The sequence below is a fragment of the Salmo salar genome, chromosome ssa24, assembly GCF_905237065.1.
Source record: "Salmo salar chromosome ssa24, Ssal_v3.1, whole genome shotgun sequence".
Lineage (NCBI taxonomy): Eukaryota > Metazoa > Chordata > Actinopteri > Salmoniformes > Salmonidae > Salmo > Salmo salar.
This window is the reverse complement of record NC_059465.1, coordinates 15,629,382-15,651,175: the sequence shown is the minus strand read 5'-3', so window position 1 is coordinate 15,651,175 and position 21,794 is coordinate 15,629,382. Positions and strand designations below refer to the sequence as shown.

Sequence of the window (21,794 nt, the reverse complement as noted above, 5' to 3'; positions counted from 1 at the left end):
CAAAATGACTAGAAGTAGCAGGCAAAGTGATCCCATCCCACCTCTGCTATTTTTATTGTCTATCGATGGGTTAGCTGACAAAGTCACAAAAACGATGTGCACGCTTCCATGGAGCAGAATTCAGCGTGTTTCTGGATGGACAGATTGCTAGTAAGAATGACAAGAAACTGCCATGTGGGGAATTGCAAGTGGCCTGTTTCAGCTTGTTTCATCTTGTTCTTGATAGCATGTCTTGTTTTGAGGTGTTTTGACTGATTTCATGTCAATGCTAATATGGCAAAAATTTGCTAGCTAGCTAACCAACAACTGTAATGATGTATTTGAGAGACAACAAGTGCTCATTGTGCAAATTAATTCATTAGCTAATAAATAATAAACATTGGAGACGAAATATAGCGTACATGTTGTCAACAATCTAAGCCTACCCTGTCTCTAACTCTAATGCCCTAACGATCTGGAGAATACATTGAGCTGAGCAGCTTGAACATGCATTTAACTGGGAGAGAGATGATTTAAAGTATCAGGTTATATTAGTCATATGTACGGGATACACATGGTGTACACCATCCAGCGAAATGCTTACTTGCAGGTTTCTTATCGACAATGCAACAACGATAAGAAATAATGAAAGATAAGAATACGAATATGAAAGTAAATGGCTCAGTAAAATATACTGGTCAAAAAAATAAAGGGAACACTTAAACAACACAATGTAACTCCAAGTCAATCACACTTCTGTGAAATCAAACTGTCCACTTAGGAAGCACACTGATTGACAATAAATTTCACATGCTGTTGTGCAAATGGAATAGACAACAGGTGGAAATTATAGGCAATAAGCAAGACACCCCCAATAAAGGAGTGGTTCTGCAGGTGGAGACCACAGACCACTTCTCAGTTCCTATGCTTCCTGGCTGATGTTTTGGTCACTTTTGAATGCTGGCGGTGCTTTCACTCTAGTGGTAGCATGAGACGGAGTCTACAACCCACACAAGTGGCTCAGGTAGTGCAGCTCATCCAGGATGGCACATCAATGCGAGCTGTGGCAAGAAGGTTTGCTGTGTCTGTCAGCGTAGTGTCCAGAGCATGGAGGCGCTACCAGGAGACAGGCCAGTACATCAGGAGACGTGGAGGAGGCCGTAGGAGGGCAACAACCCAGCAGCAGGACCGCTAGCTCCGCCTTTGTGTAAGGAGGAGCAGGAGGAGCACTGCCAGAGCCCTGCAACATGACCTCCAGCAGGCCACAAATGTGCATGTGTCTGCTCAAACGGTCAGAAACAGACTCCATGAGGGTGGTATGAGGGCCCGACGTCCACAGGTGGGGGTTGTGCTTACAGCCCAACACCGTGCAGGACATTTGGCATTTGCCAGAGAACACCAAGATTGGCAAATTCGCTACTGGCGCCCTGTGCTCTTCACAGATGAAAGCAGGTTCACACTGAGCACATGTGACAGACGTGACAGAGTCTGGAGACGCCGTGGAGAACGTTCTGCTGCCTGCAACATCCTCCAGCATGACCGGTTTGGCGGTGGGTCAGTCATGGTGTGGGGTGGCATTTCTTTGGGGGGCTGCACAGCCCTCCATGTGCTCGCCAGAGGTAGCCTGACTGCCATTAGGTACCGAGATGAGATCCTCAGACCCCTTGTGAGACCATATGCTGGTGCGGTTGGCCCTGGGTTCCTCCTAATGCAAGACAATGCTTGACCTCATGTGGCTGGAGTGTGTCAGCAGTTCCTGCAAGAGGAAGGCATTGATGCTATGGACTGGCCCGCCCGTTCCCCAGACCTGAATCCAATTGAGCACATCTGGGACATCATGTCTCGCTCCATCCACCAACGCCACGTTGCACCACAGACTGTCCAGGAGTTGGCGGATGCTTTAGTCCAGGTCTGGGAGGAGATCCCTCAGGAGACCATCCGCCACCTCATCAGGAGCATGCCCAGGCGTTGTAGGGAGGTCATACAGGCACGTGGAGGCCACACACACTACTGAGCCTCATTTTGACTTGTTTTAAGGACATTACATCAAAGTTGGATCAGCCTGTAGTGTGGCTTTCCACTTTAATTTTGAGTGTGACTCCAAATCCAGACCTCCATGGGTTGATAAATTGGATTTCCATTGATTATTTTTGTGTGATTTTGTTTTCAGCACATTCAACTATGTAAAGAAAAAAGTATTTAATAAGATTATTTCTTTCATTCAGATCTAGGATGTGTTGTTTAAGTGTTCCCTTTATTTTTTTGAGCAGTGTATAATAAATATTTTAGCATAAGTATTAAAATACTTCATGTATTATACTTATGCTAAAATATTTATTCTATTTTACTGAGCTATTTACTTTTATATTCGTATTCTTAAATTGTGCCTTCATGGCACAATTTATAGTCCAATATTTGGGGGGGAAGGTATTTTTGGGGGTGAGTTCTGAGAGTATTGACAGAGTAGGGTCAGGGGACAGACAGACACCAGGCTATTGTGTGTAACAATACAGGGACACAAAGGATACAAAATTCCTCAAACAATGGTGCGCACACGCACGCACATGAACACACAAACACACACACTCTGAAGGTCATGCAGGGCCTCCTCTTATGGTCCATGTCTGTCTATCGACAGCCAGCTGAATTGTTGCGGATATAGTACTGACAGAGGAGGACAGGTTGGGAGGAAGAGAGGAGGAGAGGAAGAGCTTCAGGCCAAAGATAGATCAGCCTAGTACAGTCTGAAATAGGGTCTAAAGGAGCTCCAAATGCAGGTCACTCTCAATTCCAAAAAGGAATGGATGAGATGGAGGAGGGGCGGTGAGTGGAGGGGGGATTGAGAAATGAGGACTGAGGCAGATTTCTGTTGCACTTAAAAATGAAAAAGATAATTAGCTAAATATAGATCTGAGAATAAGGGCCATGATCTCATGCTGCTACGGAACTTCTTATCCCTCTCATAGCCACACACACACACACACACACTGAGAGAGACACACACTCACACAGAGAGAGAGACACACACACTCTCACTGCGAGAGAGAGACTGAGACACACACACAGACACACACAGACACACACACACACACACACACACACACACACACACACACACACACACACACACACACTGAGAAAGACACACACACACAAACAAGGACACTGCCTAGAAAATCACTGCTTAATAACCTACAGTACACACAGAAGCCTGACAGTGTGTAGTGAGGGGGCTCATCCCCATCGAGTTGAAAGTTGACTGGTTTATTTCCAATTCAGAGCTTGTTAATGTAAAACCAGCCAAACAAAGATGTCTCTGTCTGCAGACTCTCCTTTGATTCTCTGAGCGCTCCAGCTAACAGAAGCTAACAGAAGAAGTCTCAGATCTAAGTCTCAGAGCCACTCAGTGCCTAAGGCTCTCATTCTACTCTACAGTTGCACTACTCTGGATCATTCAGTGCCAATTGGAATGACCTCCAGCGTAAACAACAACTGCTGTAGAAGATGACAACACCACTAATAGTGCCAGTGGTACTGCTGAGTCACCGTGACAACAGGATGGGTAGAGCAGAGCAGCATCAGGGTATGACTAGGAAGGACATCAGCGAATGGGTAGAAAGTGTAATAGGCTCAGCAGCTCATTAACATGGTGATGATCCACTGGGAACTACTGGGAGAAAGAGAGGACTGGCTCTCTGTTACCATGGATTTGTGGCAGGATTTCACAAACTCGGTCCTCGGGACCCCATAATCAACTAATCATCAAGCTGTGATAATTTGAATCAGCTGTGTAGTATTAAGACAAAAACCAAAACATGCACCCCTTCGGGTCCCGATTAGAGAGAGAGAGAAATAGGAGGAGGCGTTTGAGATGAGAAACAGCCAAAAACAGCCTTTTACCATAAGACCAATGGCGCCGATAGAGATGGCACCTTTGCTTCTAGTCCTTAGGAAACTGTGCAGTATTTAGTTTTTTAATGTATTATTTCTTACAATGTTAGCCCAGAAAACCTTAAGTGTTATTACATACAGCCGGTAAGAACTATTGGATATCAGAGAGACATCAACTTACCAGCACAACCGGCATTACGACAAGGAATACGACTTTCCCAAACCGGATCCTTTGTCTGCACCTCCCAAGACATTTGAACAGATTCCAGAGGCCGACCCAAAACAATGCCGCCGGAGGAGAGGGTGCCGGAGCGGTCTTCTAGTGAGGCTTCGGATACCCACACACCACCCACCGCTTCCGAGTATATTACTCGCTAATGTCCAGTCCCTTTTTAATAAAGTCGACGAAATCAGGACAAGAGTTGCTTTCCACAGAGATATCTGGGATTGTAACATACTCTGTTTCACGGAAACATGGCTAGCTTGGGACGTGCTGTCGGAGTCAGTACAGCCAACCGGATTTTCAGTGCATCGTGCCGACAGGAATAAACATCTCTCCGGTAAGAAGAAGGGCGGGGGTGAATGTTTCATGATTAACGACTCATGGTGTAATTGTAACAACATACAGGAACTCAAGTCCTTTTGTTCCCCTGACCTCGAATTCCTTACAATCAAATGCCGACTGTATTATCTCCCAAGAGAACTCTCCTCGGTTATTGTCACAGCCGGTTATATCCCCCCGGACCCTCAAGATGGCCATCAAGGAACTTCACTGGACTTTATGCAAACTGGAAACCATATATCCTGAGGCTGCATTTATTGTAGCTGGGGATTCTAATAAAGCTAATTTGAGAACAAGGCTACCTAAATTCTATCAGCATATTGATTGCAGTACACGAGCGAGTAACACGCTCGACCATTTCTACTCTAAGTGCCGCGATGCATACAAGGCCCTCCCCCACCCTCCTTTTTGCAAATCTGACCATTACTCCATCTTGTTGCTCCCCTCCTATAGGCAGAACCTAAAACAGGAAGTGCCTGTGGTTAGGTCTATCCAACGCTGGTCTGACTAATCGGATTCCACGCTTCAAGATTGCTTCGATCACGTGGACTGGGATATGTTACGGGTAGCCTCAGAGAACAACATTGACGTATACACTGACTCAGTGAGCGAGTTTATAAGGAAGTGTATAGGAGATGTTGTACCCACTGTGACTATTAAAACCTTCCCTAACCAGAAATCGTAGATTGATGGCAGCATTCGTGAAAAACTGAAAGCACGTACCACCGCATTTAACCTCACTAGGGTAGGGGGCAGCATTCGGAATTTTGGATGAAAAGCGTGCCCAAAGTAAACTGCCTGCTACTCAGGTCCAGAACCTAGGATATGCATATAATTGGTAGATTTGGATGGAAAATACTCAAAAGTTTCCAAAACTGTCTGTGAGTATAACAGAACTAATATGGCAGGTGAAAACCTGAGGAAAATCCATCCAGGAAGTGCTATTATTTTGAAATGCCTGTTTTTCCATTGAAAGCCTATCCACCATACAAAGACTTATAACCCAGTTCACAATCCCTAGGGCTTCCACTACATGTGGCCAGTCTTTGGGCATTGTTTCAGGCTTTTACTCTGAAAAATGAGGGAGAAACACCACTTTCAATGATAGGACAGTGTAAATTTCCAGACCTGAGTCCTGCGCGTGACCGGGAGTGTGCCTTTCTTGTTTTTCCTTTTCTATTGACGAAGCTATTGTCCGGTTGAAATATGATCGATTATTTATGACAAAAACAACCTGAGGATTGATTATAAACATTGTTTGACATGTTTCTACAAACTTTTATGGTACTTTTTAGATTTTTCGTCTGTCTGTTGTGACCGCGCTTTGCAGAGTCTACAGACAATCATGGATTACAAAACAAAAACCAGCCCCTTTGCAGACATCGATGTCTTGCTTCCAGACAAATTAAACAACTTCTTTGAGCACTTTGAGGACAATACAGTGCCACCAACGCGGCCCGCTACAAAGACTGTGGGCTCTCCTTCTCTGTGGCCGACGTGAGTAAAACATTTAAGCGTGTTAACCCTCGCAAGGCTGCCAGCCCAGACGGCATCCCTAGCCGCGTCCTCCGAGCATGAGCAGACCAGCTGGCTGGTGTGTTTACGGACATATTCAATCAATCCCTATCCCAGTCTGCTGTCCCCACATGCTTCAAGATGGCCACCATTGTTCCTGTTCCCAAGAAAGCTAAGGTAACTGAACTAAATGACTATGGCCCGTAACACTCACTTCTGTCATCATGAAGTGCTTTGAGAGACTAGTCAAGGATCATATCACCTCCATCCTACCTGTCACCCTAGACCCACTTCAATTTGCTTACCACCCCAATTGGTCCACAGACGACACAATCGCCATCACACTGCACACTGCCCTATCCCATCTGGGCAAAAGAAATACCTATGTAAGAATGCTGTTCATTGACTACAGCTCAGCATTCAACACCATAGTACCCTCCAAACTCATCATTAAGCTTGAGTCCCAGGGTCTTGACCCCACCCTGTGCAACTGGGTCCTGGACTTCCTGACGGGCCGCCCCCAGGTGGTAAAGGTAGGAAACAACATCTCCACTCTGCAGATCCTCAACACTGGGACCCCACAAGGGTGCGTTCTCAGCCCCCTCCTGTACTCCCTTTTCACCCACGACTGCATGGCCATGCACGCCTCCAACTCAATCAACAAGTTTGCAGACGACACAACAGTGTTAGGCTTGATTACCAACAACGACGAGACAGCCTACAGGGAGGAGGTGAGGGCCCTCAGAGTGTGGTGTCAGGAAAATAACCTCTCAATCAATGTCAGCAAAACAAAAGAGATGATCGTGGACTTCAGGAAACAGCAGAGGGAGCACCCCCCAATCCACATCAACGGGACAGCAGTGAAGAAGCTGGAAAGTTTTAAGTTCCTCAGTGGACATATCACTGGCAAACTGAAACGGTCCACGCACAGAGAGAGTGTGGGGAAGAAGGCGCAACAGAAGGCGCAACAGCGCCTCTTCAACCTTAGAAGGCTGAAAAAATGTGGCTTGTCACCAAAAACCCTAACTATCTCGCATTACTTATCTCATGTGTATTCCTTTACTAGATTGTGTGTATTAGGTGTTGTTGTGGAATGTGTTAGATATTAGGTTTTGTTGTGGAATTTGTTAGATATTACCTGTTAGATACTGCTGCACTGTCGGATCTAGAAGCATAAGCATTTCGCTACACTCGCAATAACATCTGCCAACCATGTGTATGTGACCAATACAATACATTTGACTTAGTCAGAGGCCATCATGAGACAATGCATTATAGTGTTATATTATTCACCTGATTAATGGACATAAACTGTTGGTCTTCTGTTGATTGATCACTCACCTTACATGCCACCTCATCTTGTGCATGTTCAGTACTAAAGAAGTGTCTCCGTCAGGAGATCTGATCACATCAGTCTCATTACACCTCTCTCATGACCCTAATAATCTGTACATCTCCCCTATCTAGATCCCCTTTCTGAAGTCAAATAAGTTCAATCTAAACAAGCGTTATTGTCATGTCGGGTTCTGCTGCACTTTAGCTAATGGACAATGCTGGGAAACCTGTTCAGAGAGCGATACACAACATTTACACAGGAAACTAAACCACATGCTCACGGGACAGGAACAAGATCAATAATGCGTGTGCAAGCACACAGAAGCGCACACACACACACACACGCACGCACACACACACACACACACACACACACACACACACACACACACACACACACACACACACACACACACACACACACACACACACACACACACACACACACACACACACACACACACACACACACAATAACGGTGATCAGATTGTGTACTCACATGCTGCTCTTCTTTCTGGGGGAGCTGAAGGAGCTCTTCCTGTGCTGACTGAGGGAGCCCCCCATGGCAACGCTGGGTGTGTATGTGTGTAGTGTGTGTGTTGTATCTTATTCCAAGTGACAGGCGTATCTTTTAGAGCACTCTCTCCATATTCCCACTCTCTGAAAATAGTAGAATCTCAGTGATGAGGGCACGACCGCTATAGCCTCATCTCATCTCACACATCACATCCCTGACTAACTAGCTCCTTCTGTCTCTCTCTCTCCAGCTCCTTCTGTCTCTCTCTCTGGCTCCTTCTGTCTCTCTCTCCAGCTCCTTCTGTCTCTCTCTCTGACTCCTTCTGTCTCTCTCTCCAGCTCCTTCTTACTCTCTCTGCTGCTGCTGATGTTGTATCTAGGGTGAATGGTCTGGCTGCTCAGGAGTCCTGATCACATGTCAACTATTCCGCCAGTCCCTGCCTCTCTCTCTGTATGTCTGCCAGCCCTCTCCCTCTCTCTCCTTCTATTGCTTCCTCTAACCCCTCCTCTCCTCTCTTCTCTCTCTCTCACTTTCGATCGAGTGGTCCCTCCTGCACAGACCAGATTCCTTGCATTACAGAGCTTCTCTAAAGAAAGAGAGATAGTGGGAGTGACAAAGAATGAGAGAGAGGGCGGGGCGGGGGTGGTGTAAAGGCCACTAAGCTCTGACAGTGAAGGGGGAAGAGGGAAGGAGGGTAGGGCTGAGGGTATTGTTCCAGAGGGAGACTCGCCCCTATTGTTAGTCAGCTGAACAACAGACAGAGAGGGAAGAGAGCGAGGGATGGTGGGAGGAGAGAGAGAGTTGTAAAACCAGCCTATATTTATGTTTATTTATTTTCCCTTTTGCACTTTAACTATTTGCACATCGTTACAACACTGTATAGACATAATATGACATTTGAAATGTCTTTATTCTTTTGGAACTTTTGTGAATGTAATGTTTACTGTTAGTTTTGTATTGTTCATTTCACTTTTGTTTATTATCTATTTCACTTGCTTTGGCAATGTAAACATATGTTTCCCATGCCAATAAAGCCCCTTAAATTGAAATTGAATTGAGAGAGGGATGGTGGGAGGAAAAGAGAAGGGGGGTGAGCATTAACACAGCCCCTGTTGTTCTGAGACATTCTACCTGCTGTGAACCAATGTGTGTCAGGACCCCTCCCCTAAGCCCAGCATTAGCACGCACACACACACACACACACACACACACACACACACACACACACACACACACACACACACACACACACACACACACACACACACACACACACACACACACACACAGAGAGAGAGAGAGAGAGCATGCCGAGGTTGGACTGCACAGGGTTCTTCTCAGTCAAAGGATGAAGGGAATCTGAGCACTGGTGTAAAGCACTTAAGTAAAAATACTGTAAAGTACTACTTAAGTAGTTTTTAGGGTATCTGTACTTCAGATGCTCCTAATGTTTTGTATACTCAGTGCATTTTAGCAATTACATTTACTTTTGATACTTAAGTATATTTGAAACCAAATACTTTGACTTTTACTCAAGTAGTATTTTACTGGGTGACATTCACTTTTACTTGAATCATATTGTATTAAGATACACAATATATATACACAAAAGTAGGTGGACACCCCTTCAAATTAGTGAATTCGGCTATTTCAGCCACACCCGTTGCTGACAGGTGTATAAAACTGAGCACACCGCCATGCAATCTCCATAGACAAACATTAGCAGTAGAATGGTCTTACTGAAGAGCTCAGTGATTTTCAATGTGGCACCGTCATAGGATGCCACCTTTCCAACAAGTCAGTTTGTAAAATGTCTGCCCTGCTAGAGCTGCCCTGGTCAACTGTAAGTGCTGTTATTGTGAAGTGGAAACCACAATTTGGTAGGCCGCACAAGCTCACAGAATGGGACTACCAAGTGCTGATGCGCGTAGCACGTTAACATTTTGCAAAACTCACTACCGATTTCCAAACTGCCTCTGGAAGCAACATCAGCACAAGAACTGTTCATCGGGAGCTTCATGAAATGGGTTTCCATGGCCGACGGGCAGCAGCACACAAGCCTAAGATCACCTTACGCAACGCCAAGCGTTGGCTGGAGTGGTGTAAAGCTCACCACCAATGGACATATAGGTGTCCACATACTTTTGGTCATGTAGTGTATCTTTACTTTAACACAAATATGATAATTGGGTACTTTTTCACTACTGACTCTGAGTGACCCTGCTATGTCTCTGTTCTCGGGGACTGTTCTGTCTTCTCAAAGCACAGAGCCAACACGGTTATGAAATAAAAGTATTTTAACAGTACTCTTCATCAAATCAAAGTTTATTGGTCGCGTACACAGATTTGCAGATGTTATCGCAGGTGCGGTGTTTCTAGCTCCAACAGTCTAGTAATGCCTAGCAATAAATTAAAAAATCATACATAATGAATAAAAATACGAAAATTAAGAAATATCAGAACGAGCAATGTCAGAGACTGGAATATAAACATATATACTGAACAAAAATATAATCGCAACATGTAAAGTGTTGGTCCCATGTTTCATGAGCTGAAATAAAAGATTCCAGAAATATTCCATATGCACAAAAAGCTTATTTCACTCAAATTGTGTACACAAATGTGTTTACATCCCTGTTAGTGAGCCTTTCTCCTTTGCCAAGATAATCCTTTCACCTGACAGGTGTGGCATATCAAGAAGCTGATTAAACAGCACGATCATTACACGGGTGCAGATTGTGCTGGGGACAATAAAAGGCCTCTCTAAAATGTGCAGTTTTGTTACATAACACACTGCACAGACGTCTCAAGTTTAGAGACCTCATTCTGGCATTCTGACTGCAGGAATGTCCACCAGAGCTGTTGTAAGAAATTGAATGTTCATTTCTCTACCATAAGCCGCCTCCAACTTTGTTTTACAGAATTTGTCAGTTTGTCCAACTGGCCTCACAATCCCCAGCCACCTGGACAGCTGATGAAACTGTGGGTTTGCACAAACTGTCAGAAACCGTCTCAGGGAAGCTCATCTGCGTGCTCGTCGTCGTAACCAGGGTCTTGATCTGACTATAATTTGGCGTCATAACCGACTTTAGTGAGAAAATGTTCCCCTTCGATGGCCACTGGCACACTGGAGAAGTGTGCTCTTCATGGATGAATCCAGGTTTTAACTGTACCAGGCAGATGGCAGACACTGTGTATGGCGTCGTGTGGGCGAGCGGTTTGCTGATGTCAACGTTGTGAACAGAGTGCCCCATGGTGGCGATGGGGTTATAGTGCGGGCAGGCATAAGCTACGGACAACGAACACAACTGCATTTTATCAACGTCAATTTGAATACACAGAGATACCGTGAAGAGATCCTGAGGCCCATTGTCGTGCCATTCATCCTAGGCCATCACCTCATATTTCAGCATGATAATGCACGGCCCCATGTCACAAGGATCTATACACAATTCAAGGAAGCTGAAAATGTCCCAGTTCTTCCATAGCCTGCATACTCACCAGACATGTCACCCATTGAGCATGTTTGGGATGCTCTGGATCGATGTGTATGACAGCATGTTCCAGCCAATATCCAGAAACTTCAAACAGCCATTGTAGAGGAGTGGGACAACATTCCACAGCCCACAATCAACAGCCTGATCAACTCTATGTAAAGAACATGTGTCAGGCAGCATGAGGAAAATGGTGGTCATAGCAGATGCTGACTGGTTTTCTGATCCACACCCCTACATTTTTTTAAGTTGTCTGTGACCAACAGATGCATATCAGTCATGTGAAATCCATAGATTAGTGTCACGTCCTGACCATAGTAAGATGTTATTTTCTATGGTAGAGTAGGTCAGGGCGTGACAGGGGGTGTTTTGTGTTTATTCTATGTGTTCTATTTCTATGTTCTTAGGTTCTAGTTTTTGTATTTCTATGTTGGTTTGTTTGGGATGATCTCCAATTAGAGGTATCTGGTCCTCGTTGTCTCTAATTGGAGATCATACTTAAGTAGGAGTTTTTCTACCTGGGTTTTGTGGGTGATTTATTTTTGAGTAGTGTTTTGTTTCTCCTCTGCGTCACGGTTTGTTGTTTTGTCAATTCAGTTTATTTATGTATTGCAAAGTTTCACAGAGTAAATCAAATGTGGAATGAAACACACGCGGCACTTTGGTCCGCTTCTCCTTTTGACAACCGTGACAATTAGGGCCTAATGAATTTATTTAAATTGACTGATTTCCTTATATGAACTGTAAAATCTTTGAAGTTGTTGCATGTTACGTTTATATTTTTGTTCAGTGTACAGTACCAGTCAAAAGCTTGGACACACCTACTCATTCAAGAGTTTTTCTTTATTTTTTACTATTTTCTACATTGGAGAATAACAGTGAAGACATCAAACCGATTAAATAACACATGGAATCATGTAGTAACAAAAAAGTGTTTAACAAATCAAAATATATTTTATATTTGAGATTCTTCAAAGTAGCCACCCTTTGCCTTGATGACAGATTTGCACACTCTTGGCATTCTCTCAACCAGCTTCACCTGGAATGCTTTTCCAACAGTCTTGAAGGAGTTCCCACATATGCTGAGCACTTGTCAGCTGCTTTTCCTTCACTCTGCAGTCCAACTCATCCCAAACCATCTCAATTGGGTCAGGTCAGGTGATTGTGGAGGCCAGGTCATCTGATGCAGCACTCCATCACTCTCCTTCTTGGTCAAATAGCCCTTTTTTATTTCACCTTTATTTAACCCGGTAAGCTAGTTGAGAACAAGTTCTCATTTACAACTGTGACCTGGCCAAGATAAAGCAAAGCAGTGCGACACAAACAACAACACAGAGTTACACATGGAATAAACAAGCGTACAGTCAATAACACAATAGAAAAAAGAAAGTCTATATACAGTGTGTGCAAATGGCGTGAGGACGTAAGACAATAAATAGGTCATAGTAGCGAAGTAATTACAATTTAGCAAATGAACACTGGAGTGATAGATGAGCAGATGGTGATGTTCAAGTAGAAATACTGGTGTGAAAAAGAGCAGAAAAGTAAATAAAAACAATATGGAGATGAGGTAGGTAGATTGGGTGGGCTATTTACAGATGGGCTATGTACAGCTGCAGCGATCGGTTAGCTGCTCAGATAGCTGATGTTTAAAGTTAGTGAGGGAAATATAAGTCTCCAGCTTCAGCGATTTTTGCAATTCGTTCCAGTCATTGGCAGCAGAGAACTGGAAGGAAAGGTGGCCAAAGTAGGTGATGGCTTTGGGGATGACCAGTGAGATATACCTGCTGGAGCGCGTGCTATGGGTAGGTGTTGTTATCGTGACCAGTGAGCTGAAATAAGGCGGAGCTTTACCTAGCATAGACGTATAGATGACCTGGAGCCAGTGGGTCTGGCGACGAATATGTAGCGAGGGCCAGCCGACTAGAGCATACAGGTTGCAGTGGTGGGTAGTATAAGGGGCTTTGGTGACAAAACGGATGGCACTGTGATAGACTGCATCCAGTTTGCTGAGTAGTGTTGGAGGCTATTTTGTAAATCACATCACCGAAGTCGAGGATCGGTAGGATAGTCAGTTTTACGAGGGTATGTTTGGCAGCGTGAGTGAAGGAGGCTTTGTTGCTAAATAGGAAGCCGATTCTAGATTTAATTTCGGATTGGAGATGTTTAATATGAGTCTGGAAGGAGAGTTTCCAGTCTAGCCAGACACCTAGGTATTTGTAGTTGTTCACATATTCTAAGTCAGAACCGTCCAGAGTAGTGATGCTAGTTGGGCGGGCGGGTGTGAAAGGTTGAGAAGCATGCATTTGGTTTTACTAGCGTTTAAGAGCAGTTGGAGGCCACGGAAGGAGTGTTGTATGGCATTGAAGCTTGTTTGGAGGTTAGTTAACACAGTGTCCAAAGAAGGGCCAGAAGTATACAGAATGGTGTCGTCTGTGTAGAGGTGGATCAGGGAATCCGCCGCAGCAAGAACGACATCATTGATATATACAGAGAAAAGAATCGGCCCGAGAACTGAACCTGTGGTACCCCCAAAGAGAATGCCAGAGGTCCGGACAACAAGCCCTCCGATTTGACACACTGAACTCTGTCTGAGAAGTAGTTGGTGAACCAGGCGAGGCAGTCATTTGAGAAACCAAGGCTGTTGAGTCTGCCGATAAGAATACGGTGATTGACAGAGTCGAAAGCCTTGGCCAGGTCGATGAATACGGCTGCATAGTACTGTCTTTTATCGATGGCGGTTATGATATCGTTTAGTACCTTGAGCGTGGCTGAGGTGCACCCGTGACCAGCTCGAAAACCGGATTGCACAGTGGAGAAGGTACGGTGGGATTCAAAATGGTCAGTGATCTGTATATTAACTTGGCTTCAAAGACTTTAGAAAGGCAGGGCAGGATGGATATAGGTCTATAACAGTTTGGGTCTAGAGTGTCACCCCCTTTGAAGAGGGGGATGACCGCGGCAGCTTTCCAATCTTTAGGGATCTTGGACGATATGAAAGAGAGGTTGAACAGACTGGTAATAGGGGTTGCAACAATGGCGGCGGATAATTTTAGAAAGAGAGGGTCCAGATTGTCTAGCCCAGCTGATTTGTACGGGTCCAAGTTTTGCAGCTCTTTCAGAACATCTGCTATCTGGATATCGGTGAAGGAGAAGCTGGGGAGGCTTGGGCAAGTAACTGCGGGGGGTGCGGAGCTGTTGGCCGGGGTTGGGGTAGCCAGGAGGAAAGCATGGCCAGTTGTAGAGAAATGCTTATTGAAATTCTCGATTATCGTCGATTTATTGGTGGTGACAGTGTTACCTAGCCTCAGTGCAGTGGGCAGCTCGGAGGAGGTGCTCTCTCCTTACACAGCCTGGAGGTGTGTTGGGTCATTGTCCTGTTGAAAACAAATGAAAGTCCTACTAAGTGCAAATCAGACGGGATGGCATTTCGCTGCAGAATGCTGTGGTAGCCATGCTGGTTAAGTGTGCCTTGAATTCTTTTAAATAAATCACTGACAGTGTCACCAGCAAAGCACCCCCACATCATCACATCTCCTCCTCCATGCTTCACGTTGGGAAACACAGATGCTCGAGTAATCCGTTCACCTACTGTGCGTCTCACAAAGACACGGTGGTTGGAACCAAAAATCTAACATTTGGACTCATCAGATCAAAGGAAAGATTTTCACCGGTCTAATGTCCATTGCTCATATTTCTTGGCCCAAGCAAGTCTCTTCTTATTATTGGTATCCTTTAGTAGTGGTTTCTTGGCATCAAATCGACCATGAAGGCCTGATTCAGTCAGTCTCCTCTGAACAGTTGATGTTGAGATATGTCTGTTACTTGAACTCTGTGAAGCATTTATTTGGGCTGCAATTTCTGAGGCTGGTAACTCTATTGAACGTATCCTCTGCAGTAGAGGTGACTCTGGGTCTTCCTTTCCTGTGGCGGTCCTCATGAGAGCCAGTTTCATCATAGCACTTGATGGTTTTTGCGACTGCACTTGAAGAAACTTTCAAGGTTCTTGAAATTTTCCGCATTGACTGACATTCATGTCTTAAAGTAATGATGGACTGTCGTTTCTCTTTGCTTATTTGAGCTGTTCTTGCCATAATATGGACTTGGTCTTTTACCAAATAGGGCTATCTTCTGTATACCACCCCTACCTTGTCACAACACAACTGATTGGCTCAAACGCATTAAGAAGGAAAGAAATTCCACAAATGAACTTTGAACAAGGCTAACCTGTTAATTGAAATGCATTCCAGGTGACTACCTCATGAAGCTGGTTGAGAGAATGCCAAGAGTGTGCAAAGCTGTCATCAAGGCAAAGGGTGGCTATTTGAAGAATCTCAAATATAAAATATATTTGTTTAACACTTATTTGATTAGTACATGATTCCATATGTGTTATTTCATAGTTTTGATGTCTTCAGTATTATTCTACAATGTAGAAACTAGTAAAAATAAAGAAAAACCCTTGAATGAGTAGGTGTGTCCAAACTTTTGACTGGTGCTGTATATACATATCATGGTGTGTATAGACAGTATGGACAGTATATGAATAGAAAAGGTGTGTACAGCACAAGTTATATTGGACGAGCCATGACTAGAATACAGTATTCTGTATATTACCTTATGTGTTATCTCATAATGATCTTGTCTAACTTACACAACAATCTTGAGTCAGTTAAAAATGTTTACATAGAGAGCATATCATCATATTTTCAGTTAATAATAAGACATAAGGCCCATACATGCTTATATCAAGCAATACAGTATACCAGTCAGCTTCAAATTAAATGTTATTAATATTATACATTTTGGTTTTAAATAGATAATGTCATGAAGTGCAAAACTTCACGTTATCAAAACAAAAGACATCATTTGGGAGTGAAGCAGAGGGTGAGTGCTCGCAGAGCAGGGGTTAGGGGTCAGAGGTTAGGCATCAGAGATTAGGGATATCTCACATAGCCCATTTTAAGCAGGGAATCAGCTGCCTAGTCAGAACCTCCAACCCTCTTCTGTGGTTGAAGAATGTTGAGAAAACTGAGATCTACTGTTCAGCTATCTCTGGTCCAGTGCATTACATTAAGCCGCACCTAACACACTGGACCAGAGCTATTGTTCAGCTAGCTCTGACCAGCAGAGGAGAGTGAGGTCAGTGATAATTCATGCCATGTTAAAGGACTGCTGTGGGTTTGTTGCTGGTTGACTGACAGCAAAACCAGCAGAGTTGGGGTCAATTCAGTAAGTACACTGAAATTCCAACTCCAATTCTCTTCAATGTTGGGGTCAATTTCTGAATTGAAACCAACCCTGGAAACCAGTGTCAGAGATATCTCCAGAGAGAGAGGGAATGTATGTATGGCTATAGGGGTACTGTGATAGAGAATGGATAGAAATTGGCCCCAACCACAGATTAAAGAGGTTGGTTGGCACACACCAAAGGGGGAGGGGTGCTGCTGACATATTCTGTATAGCAGGATACTGCATTTCACTCACAAGACACACCGAAACAAGACAACCCTGTCCCCTTCCTAACCTCATACATTCCTGACTCTCCGATAAAGTACTTGGAGGAAAACATTTCTTGTGTCAGTTCCATTAAAGATATATATCATAGTTGTTTTTACAATAGTTGAAATACTTAGCCTTTACATCATACAAATAAATACAACAACTTAATTACCCATAGTCAGTCAGTCAGTTAGGCTAGAGAGGAGTGACATCAGAATATCATATTGCACTTTTTATGGTACCACTTTACTTAGGGTGGTGATATGTAGCAATAATAAAGCATTCATAAAGGCTTTATATGCATGACAAGAGTCAATGCCCTACATGTTTTTATACCCTTTATACATGCTTTTATGAGGTCTTATGCAGCATCTAAGTAAAGTGTTACCCTTTTGGTAGTCAGGACTGATACGTACTGATATACAACCACTAAACACAAAGGAGAAGAATCATCGTCCTGCATAATCGTCAGTCGTTGTATATGTATTATAGGAATAATTAAGTCTAAGGCAAAGTAAAAAAGAAGTGACTTTATCCTAACTCCGAGCTGTTATTTTTGAGACATGATCAAAAAGGATCTGATTGGTTAGAAACCCACAGTCGTTCCCTAAAACAGGAGGATCTGGCCCAGATCCTTCCGTGTGGTTTTAGGAGAAAAGAAACCATTCTTCACTGTGGTTGTCCCATAGAGTTGTATAGAGGGCTCACTTGGATATTGTTAATGTCACTGCCTGGTAGAGGTTTGGTTCTTCAGGGAAGTCACACCTCTGACACACACACACCCAGAGGCAGATGCCATTTTGTCCGAGGAGTTGACTCGACAGTTTGGTGAGGCTCAGACACAAGGCATTCTGGGCGAGAGTTGTGGCTGTATCTGTGGGCGCGTTCAACATTGCAGCCAACTTTAAAGGTGGGTCGAGACTGACTGATCTACAAATCACCATGCGGTCACGTCCTGACCATAGTAAGTTGTTATTATCTATGGTAGAGTAGGTCAGGGCGTGACAGGTTTTTTTTTCTAGTTGTTATGTTCTAGTTTTGTATTTCTATGTTGGGTTGTTCTAGTTTTTGTATTTCTATGTTGGGCTTTGTTTGAGATTATCTCCAATTAGAGGCAGCTGGTCATCGTTGTCTCTAATTGGAGGTCATATTTAAGTTGGTGTTTGTCCCACTTGGGTTTGTGGGAGATTAATTTTGAGTAGTGTATGTTTCACCTCTGCGTCACAGTTTGTTGTTTTTTGTCTTTCAGTTTATTTATGTATTGCATAGTTTCACAGTATAAATAAAATGTGGAACGACACACACGCTGCGCTTTGGTCCGCTCCTCCATTCGACAGCCGTGACACATGCATCACAAATTACTACTATATTGTAGATCAGTCAGTCACAATTTACCCATGATGCATCACGGTTTTGATGCTCTCGAACACAGCCTGGGGCTCTGTGGTCGGCTGTCCTTCATCTTGTTGCTTTCATTACCATTGTTGCATTCATTACCAGTAACTTATTAATAACGTATGTATAATGTATGTATATGTATAAAGCCTTTAACTCTCTGTGTGGTTATAAATCCTGTATAACTCTGTGGTTATAAGTCTATGTGTGTTGCTATTGACTAACTGGATTCCTTTCAGCTCATAGTAGAGCTAAGGGCCTTAACGGTGCATCTCTATTGAACTCATGTGTTGTTATTTAGCTTTTGTTTCTGTGTTTATAAAGCCTTTAATACTGCTGCTCAAAGGCCACACCCATTTTGTCTGCAGCAGAGCAGTGTCCTCAGACTCTCTACACACACAGGAGACATGAGCGGTATGAGCATTACACACACACGCCTCTTCACGTACACCTTCAGGGTCAGAGGTCAGAGATGGACCAATCACACTAAGGCAGACATGTTCATAGGCCCGGTCCAGAAACAACCCCTAACAATTACTTGCCATTTGCAGATCTGAAGGGACTGGAAAGGAAAACCCAAAAGGATGCTGGCTCCACCTAGCCTTCCAATAGGCTTAAGGAAGTTTCTGCCATTTTGCACACACCTAGATGGTTCTGTCAGATCTGCAGATGATGAAGCTAGCTAGAGAATAAGAAGTGTTTCTGGACCAAGTCGTAAGTTTAGTGACTGCTGTTTAAGGGAAGATTGGTAGAAATTGTGAATGAGTGGAGTTAGAGAGAGGAGTGGGAGAGTTTACTGGGCGAGGGGAGGGATCAAGTGAAGTTTGTGAGGGAAATGAACAAGTGGAGTTATAGAAAAAATGAAGTTGCGCTTCAGGAAGCAGCAGCCACTTGGAAAAGTCAGGCAGCCAATCAGGGCTCTGGGAGGGGGCAAGTGGCATGGGAGAGGGGAGAGGCCAGGTGTATGACGGGAAGGGGAGGAGGGGGGGTCGGAGCTAGCAGGGCAACAGGTGAGAGATGCTAAGAAAAGAGTGTTTAAAAGCCTAGATATGCTGAGAGGAAAGAGCTGAAAATAACACACTACTGAAGAGAGAGTGAGATATTGCATCAATATAACACATCCAAGGTAAGATGATACTTTTTGTTAATGCTATTGATTTAACCAAATTATTTCTACAGTTTTATTATCTACAGTTTTAAAATCAGTCCATGGATATCACTGAAATACTCTTGTAACTAGTCTGTCAGAAAATACTGTTTTAGCTAGTAGTAGCCTCAAACTAAGTGGTTTGAGAGGTCCAAATCAGCAGCCTTCAATTTCTAGGTAGAGGCTAGGGGAATCTATGGGTATGGGACTCTATAAACCCTAAATATGTATCATTATCAGCCATCTTATCCCACATATGTGGCTATTTTTCCCAAATATGTGGCTCCAAATTCAAGCCAAAATATTAAGGAAAATATAAAGCCGTGGCTATAACAAGGCCATTATATTATCATTTGTGTGAGTAATATGCCTAGCACACAGGCTACCATTGTCACACCCTGATCTATTTCACCTGTGTTTGTGTTTGTCTCCACCCCCCTTCAGGTGTCGCCAATCTTCCCCATTATCCCCAGGTTCTTTATACCTGTGTTCTCTGTTTGTCTGTTGCCAGTTCGTTTTGTTTCGTGAAACCTAACAGCGTTTTTCTCCTTGCTCCTGTCTGTTCTAATTCCTGGTTTCCCGGTTTTGACCATTCTGCCGACCCTGAGCCTGCCTGCCGTTCTGTACCTTGCCACACCACACTGGATTATTGACCCCTGCCTGCTCTGACCCTGAGACTGCCTGCCGTTCTGGACCTTTTGCACCGTCTCTGGATTACTGACCTCTGCCTGCCCTTGACCTGTAGTTTTGCCTGCCCCTGTACTAGTAATAAACTTTTGTTACTTCGACACTGTCTGCATCTGGGTCTTACCTGAAATGTGATAGTACAAACTAGCCATGACTGACCCAGCAGCATGACTGACTCCAGCTTCGGCAAGACTATGCAGTGGATTTCCGCATGTTCCTGCACGGAGTATCGGCGGAAGTAAAGGATGAGCTTGCAGCCCAGGAACTACCGATGGATCACCGCCTTGACCATTCGGATCGATGGGCGACTACGGGAACGAAGGAAGGAGAGGAGATTCGATTTCACTCACCCGTCCAAGGATTCCACCTCGCCTCCGAGGCATCCTGGAAGTCCCCGACATATCACGTTTCAGGTAAGACCCAAGTGCAGACTGTGTTGAAGTAACAATGTTTATTACAACAACAGGGGCAGGCAAACGACAGGTCAGGCAGGCAGGGGTCGATAACCCAGAGTAGGGGCAAAGGCACCAGATGGCAGGCAGGCTCAGGGTCAGGTGCAGGCAGAATGGTCAGGCAGGCAGGCTCAGAGTCAGGACAGGCAAAGTTCAAAACCAGGAGGGCAAGAAAAGAGAGACTGGGGAAAAGCAGGATCTGCGGAACAAAACGCTGGTTGACTTGACAAACAAGACGAACTGGCAACAAACAAAGAACACAGGTATAAGTACCCAGGGGATAATGGGCGACACCTGGAGGGGGTGGAGACAAGCACAAGGACAGGTGAAAGAGATCAGGGCATGACACAACGGCTCTATTGCCAAGAACCCGAGGATACCCGAGTTCCCCCGAGAGTCTCCGAAGACTGCCAATTCACCTCTTCCCGAGCCTATGCAACTAGGCTCCAGCTGATGGCTGTGCAGGCTTCACACTTAGAGTTGACTGTATTTTTGGACTACTGGTCATTTCGTCTCCACCTGTCCACTAAAAGATCAGGCTCACCAGTAGGAGTGAGTACTCTGGTGGGCCATACGGAGAACTTTTCTTCTCCCCTTATTCGCACCCCTTTTCATGCCATTTTGCTGTGTAGGAACCAGTCGAAATCTCGCCGGGCACTCATCGACTCTGGGGCCGATGAGAGCTTTATGGATACTACCCTGGCTTCCGATGTTATGCTCGTTGTTGGAAGGATCGGACCAAGGTGCAGCGTGGTAGGCGTACATTTTCAATTTATTAAATGCACACCGAAAACAAAACAAATACAAACGAAAACATAACGTTCAGTAGGGCATACAGCACAGTACCAAAAACAAGATCCCACAAACTAAGGTGGGAAAAAGGTTGCCAAAGTATGATCCCCAATCAGAGACAACGATAGACAGCTGCCTCTGATTGGGAACCATACCCGGCAAACAAAGAAATAGAAAAATTAGAATGCCCACCTAAATCACACCCTGACCTAACCAAATAGAGAAATAAAAAGGCCCTCTAAGGTCAGGGCGTGACATCCGAGCTGGACATCCCCACTCAGCCCCTCTCCATTCCCATAGACATTAGAGCACTGGACGGGCGCTCTATAGGCCGGGTCACCCACAATACCACCCCCATCAACCTACGTGTGTCAGGGAACCACAGCAAGATGATCCAATTCCTGCTCATTAAGTCTCCTCAGGATCCTGTGGTATTGGGATTATCCTGGCTCTAGCGACACAATCCCCTAACGGGGAAAGGGGGATGGAGCCGGTCGGGCGCAACCCAGGCGACATGGAGTTGTG

General features: G+C 44.5%; 1 protein-coding gene across 1 annotated transcript in view; it reads right to left on the bottom strand.

Moving 5' to 3' along the window:
• Positions 1–8,369, bottom strand: part of LOC106585006 (transforming acidic coiled-coil-containing protein 1) — a 38,678-nt gene extending 30,309 nt beyond the window's left edge. Inside the window, exon 1 of the mRNA XM_045707059.1 lies at positions 7,783–8,369. Coding sequence (XP_045563015.1) covers positions 7,783–7,847 — 65 coding nt within the window. The 5' untranslated portion in view covers positions 7,848–8,369. The remainder of the gene's footprint in view (positions 1–7,782) is intronic.
• Between the last annotated feature and the right edge of the window lie 13,425 nt (positions 8,370–21,794).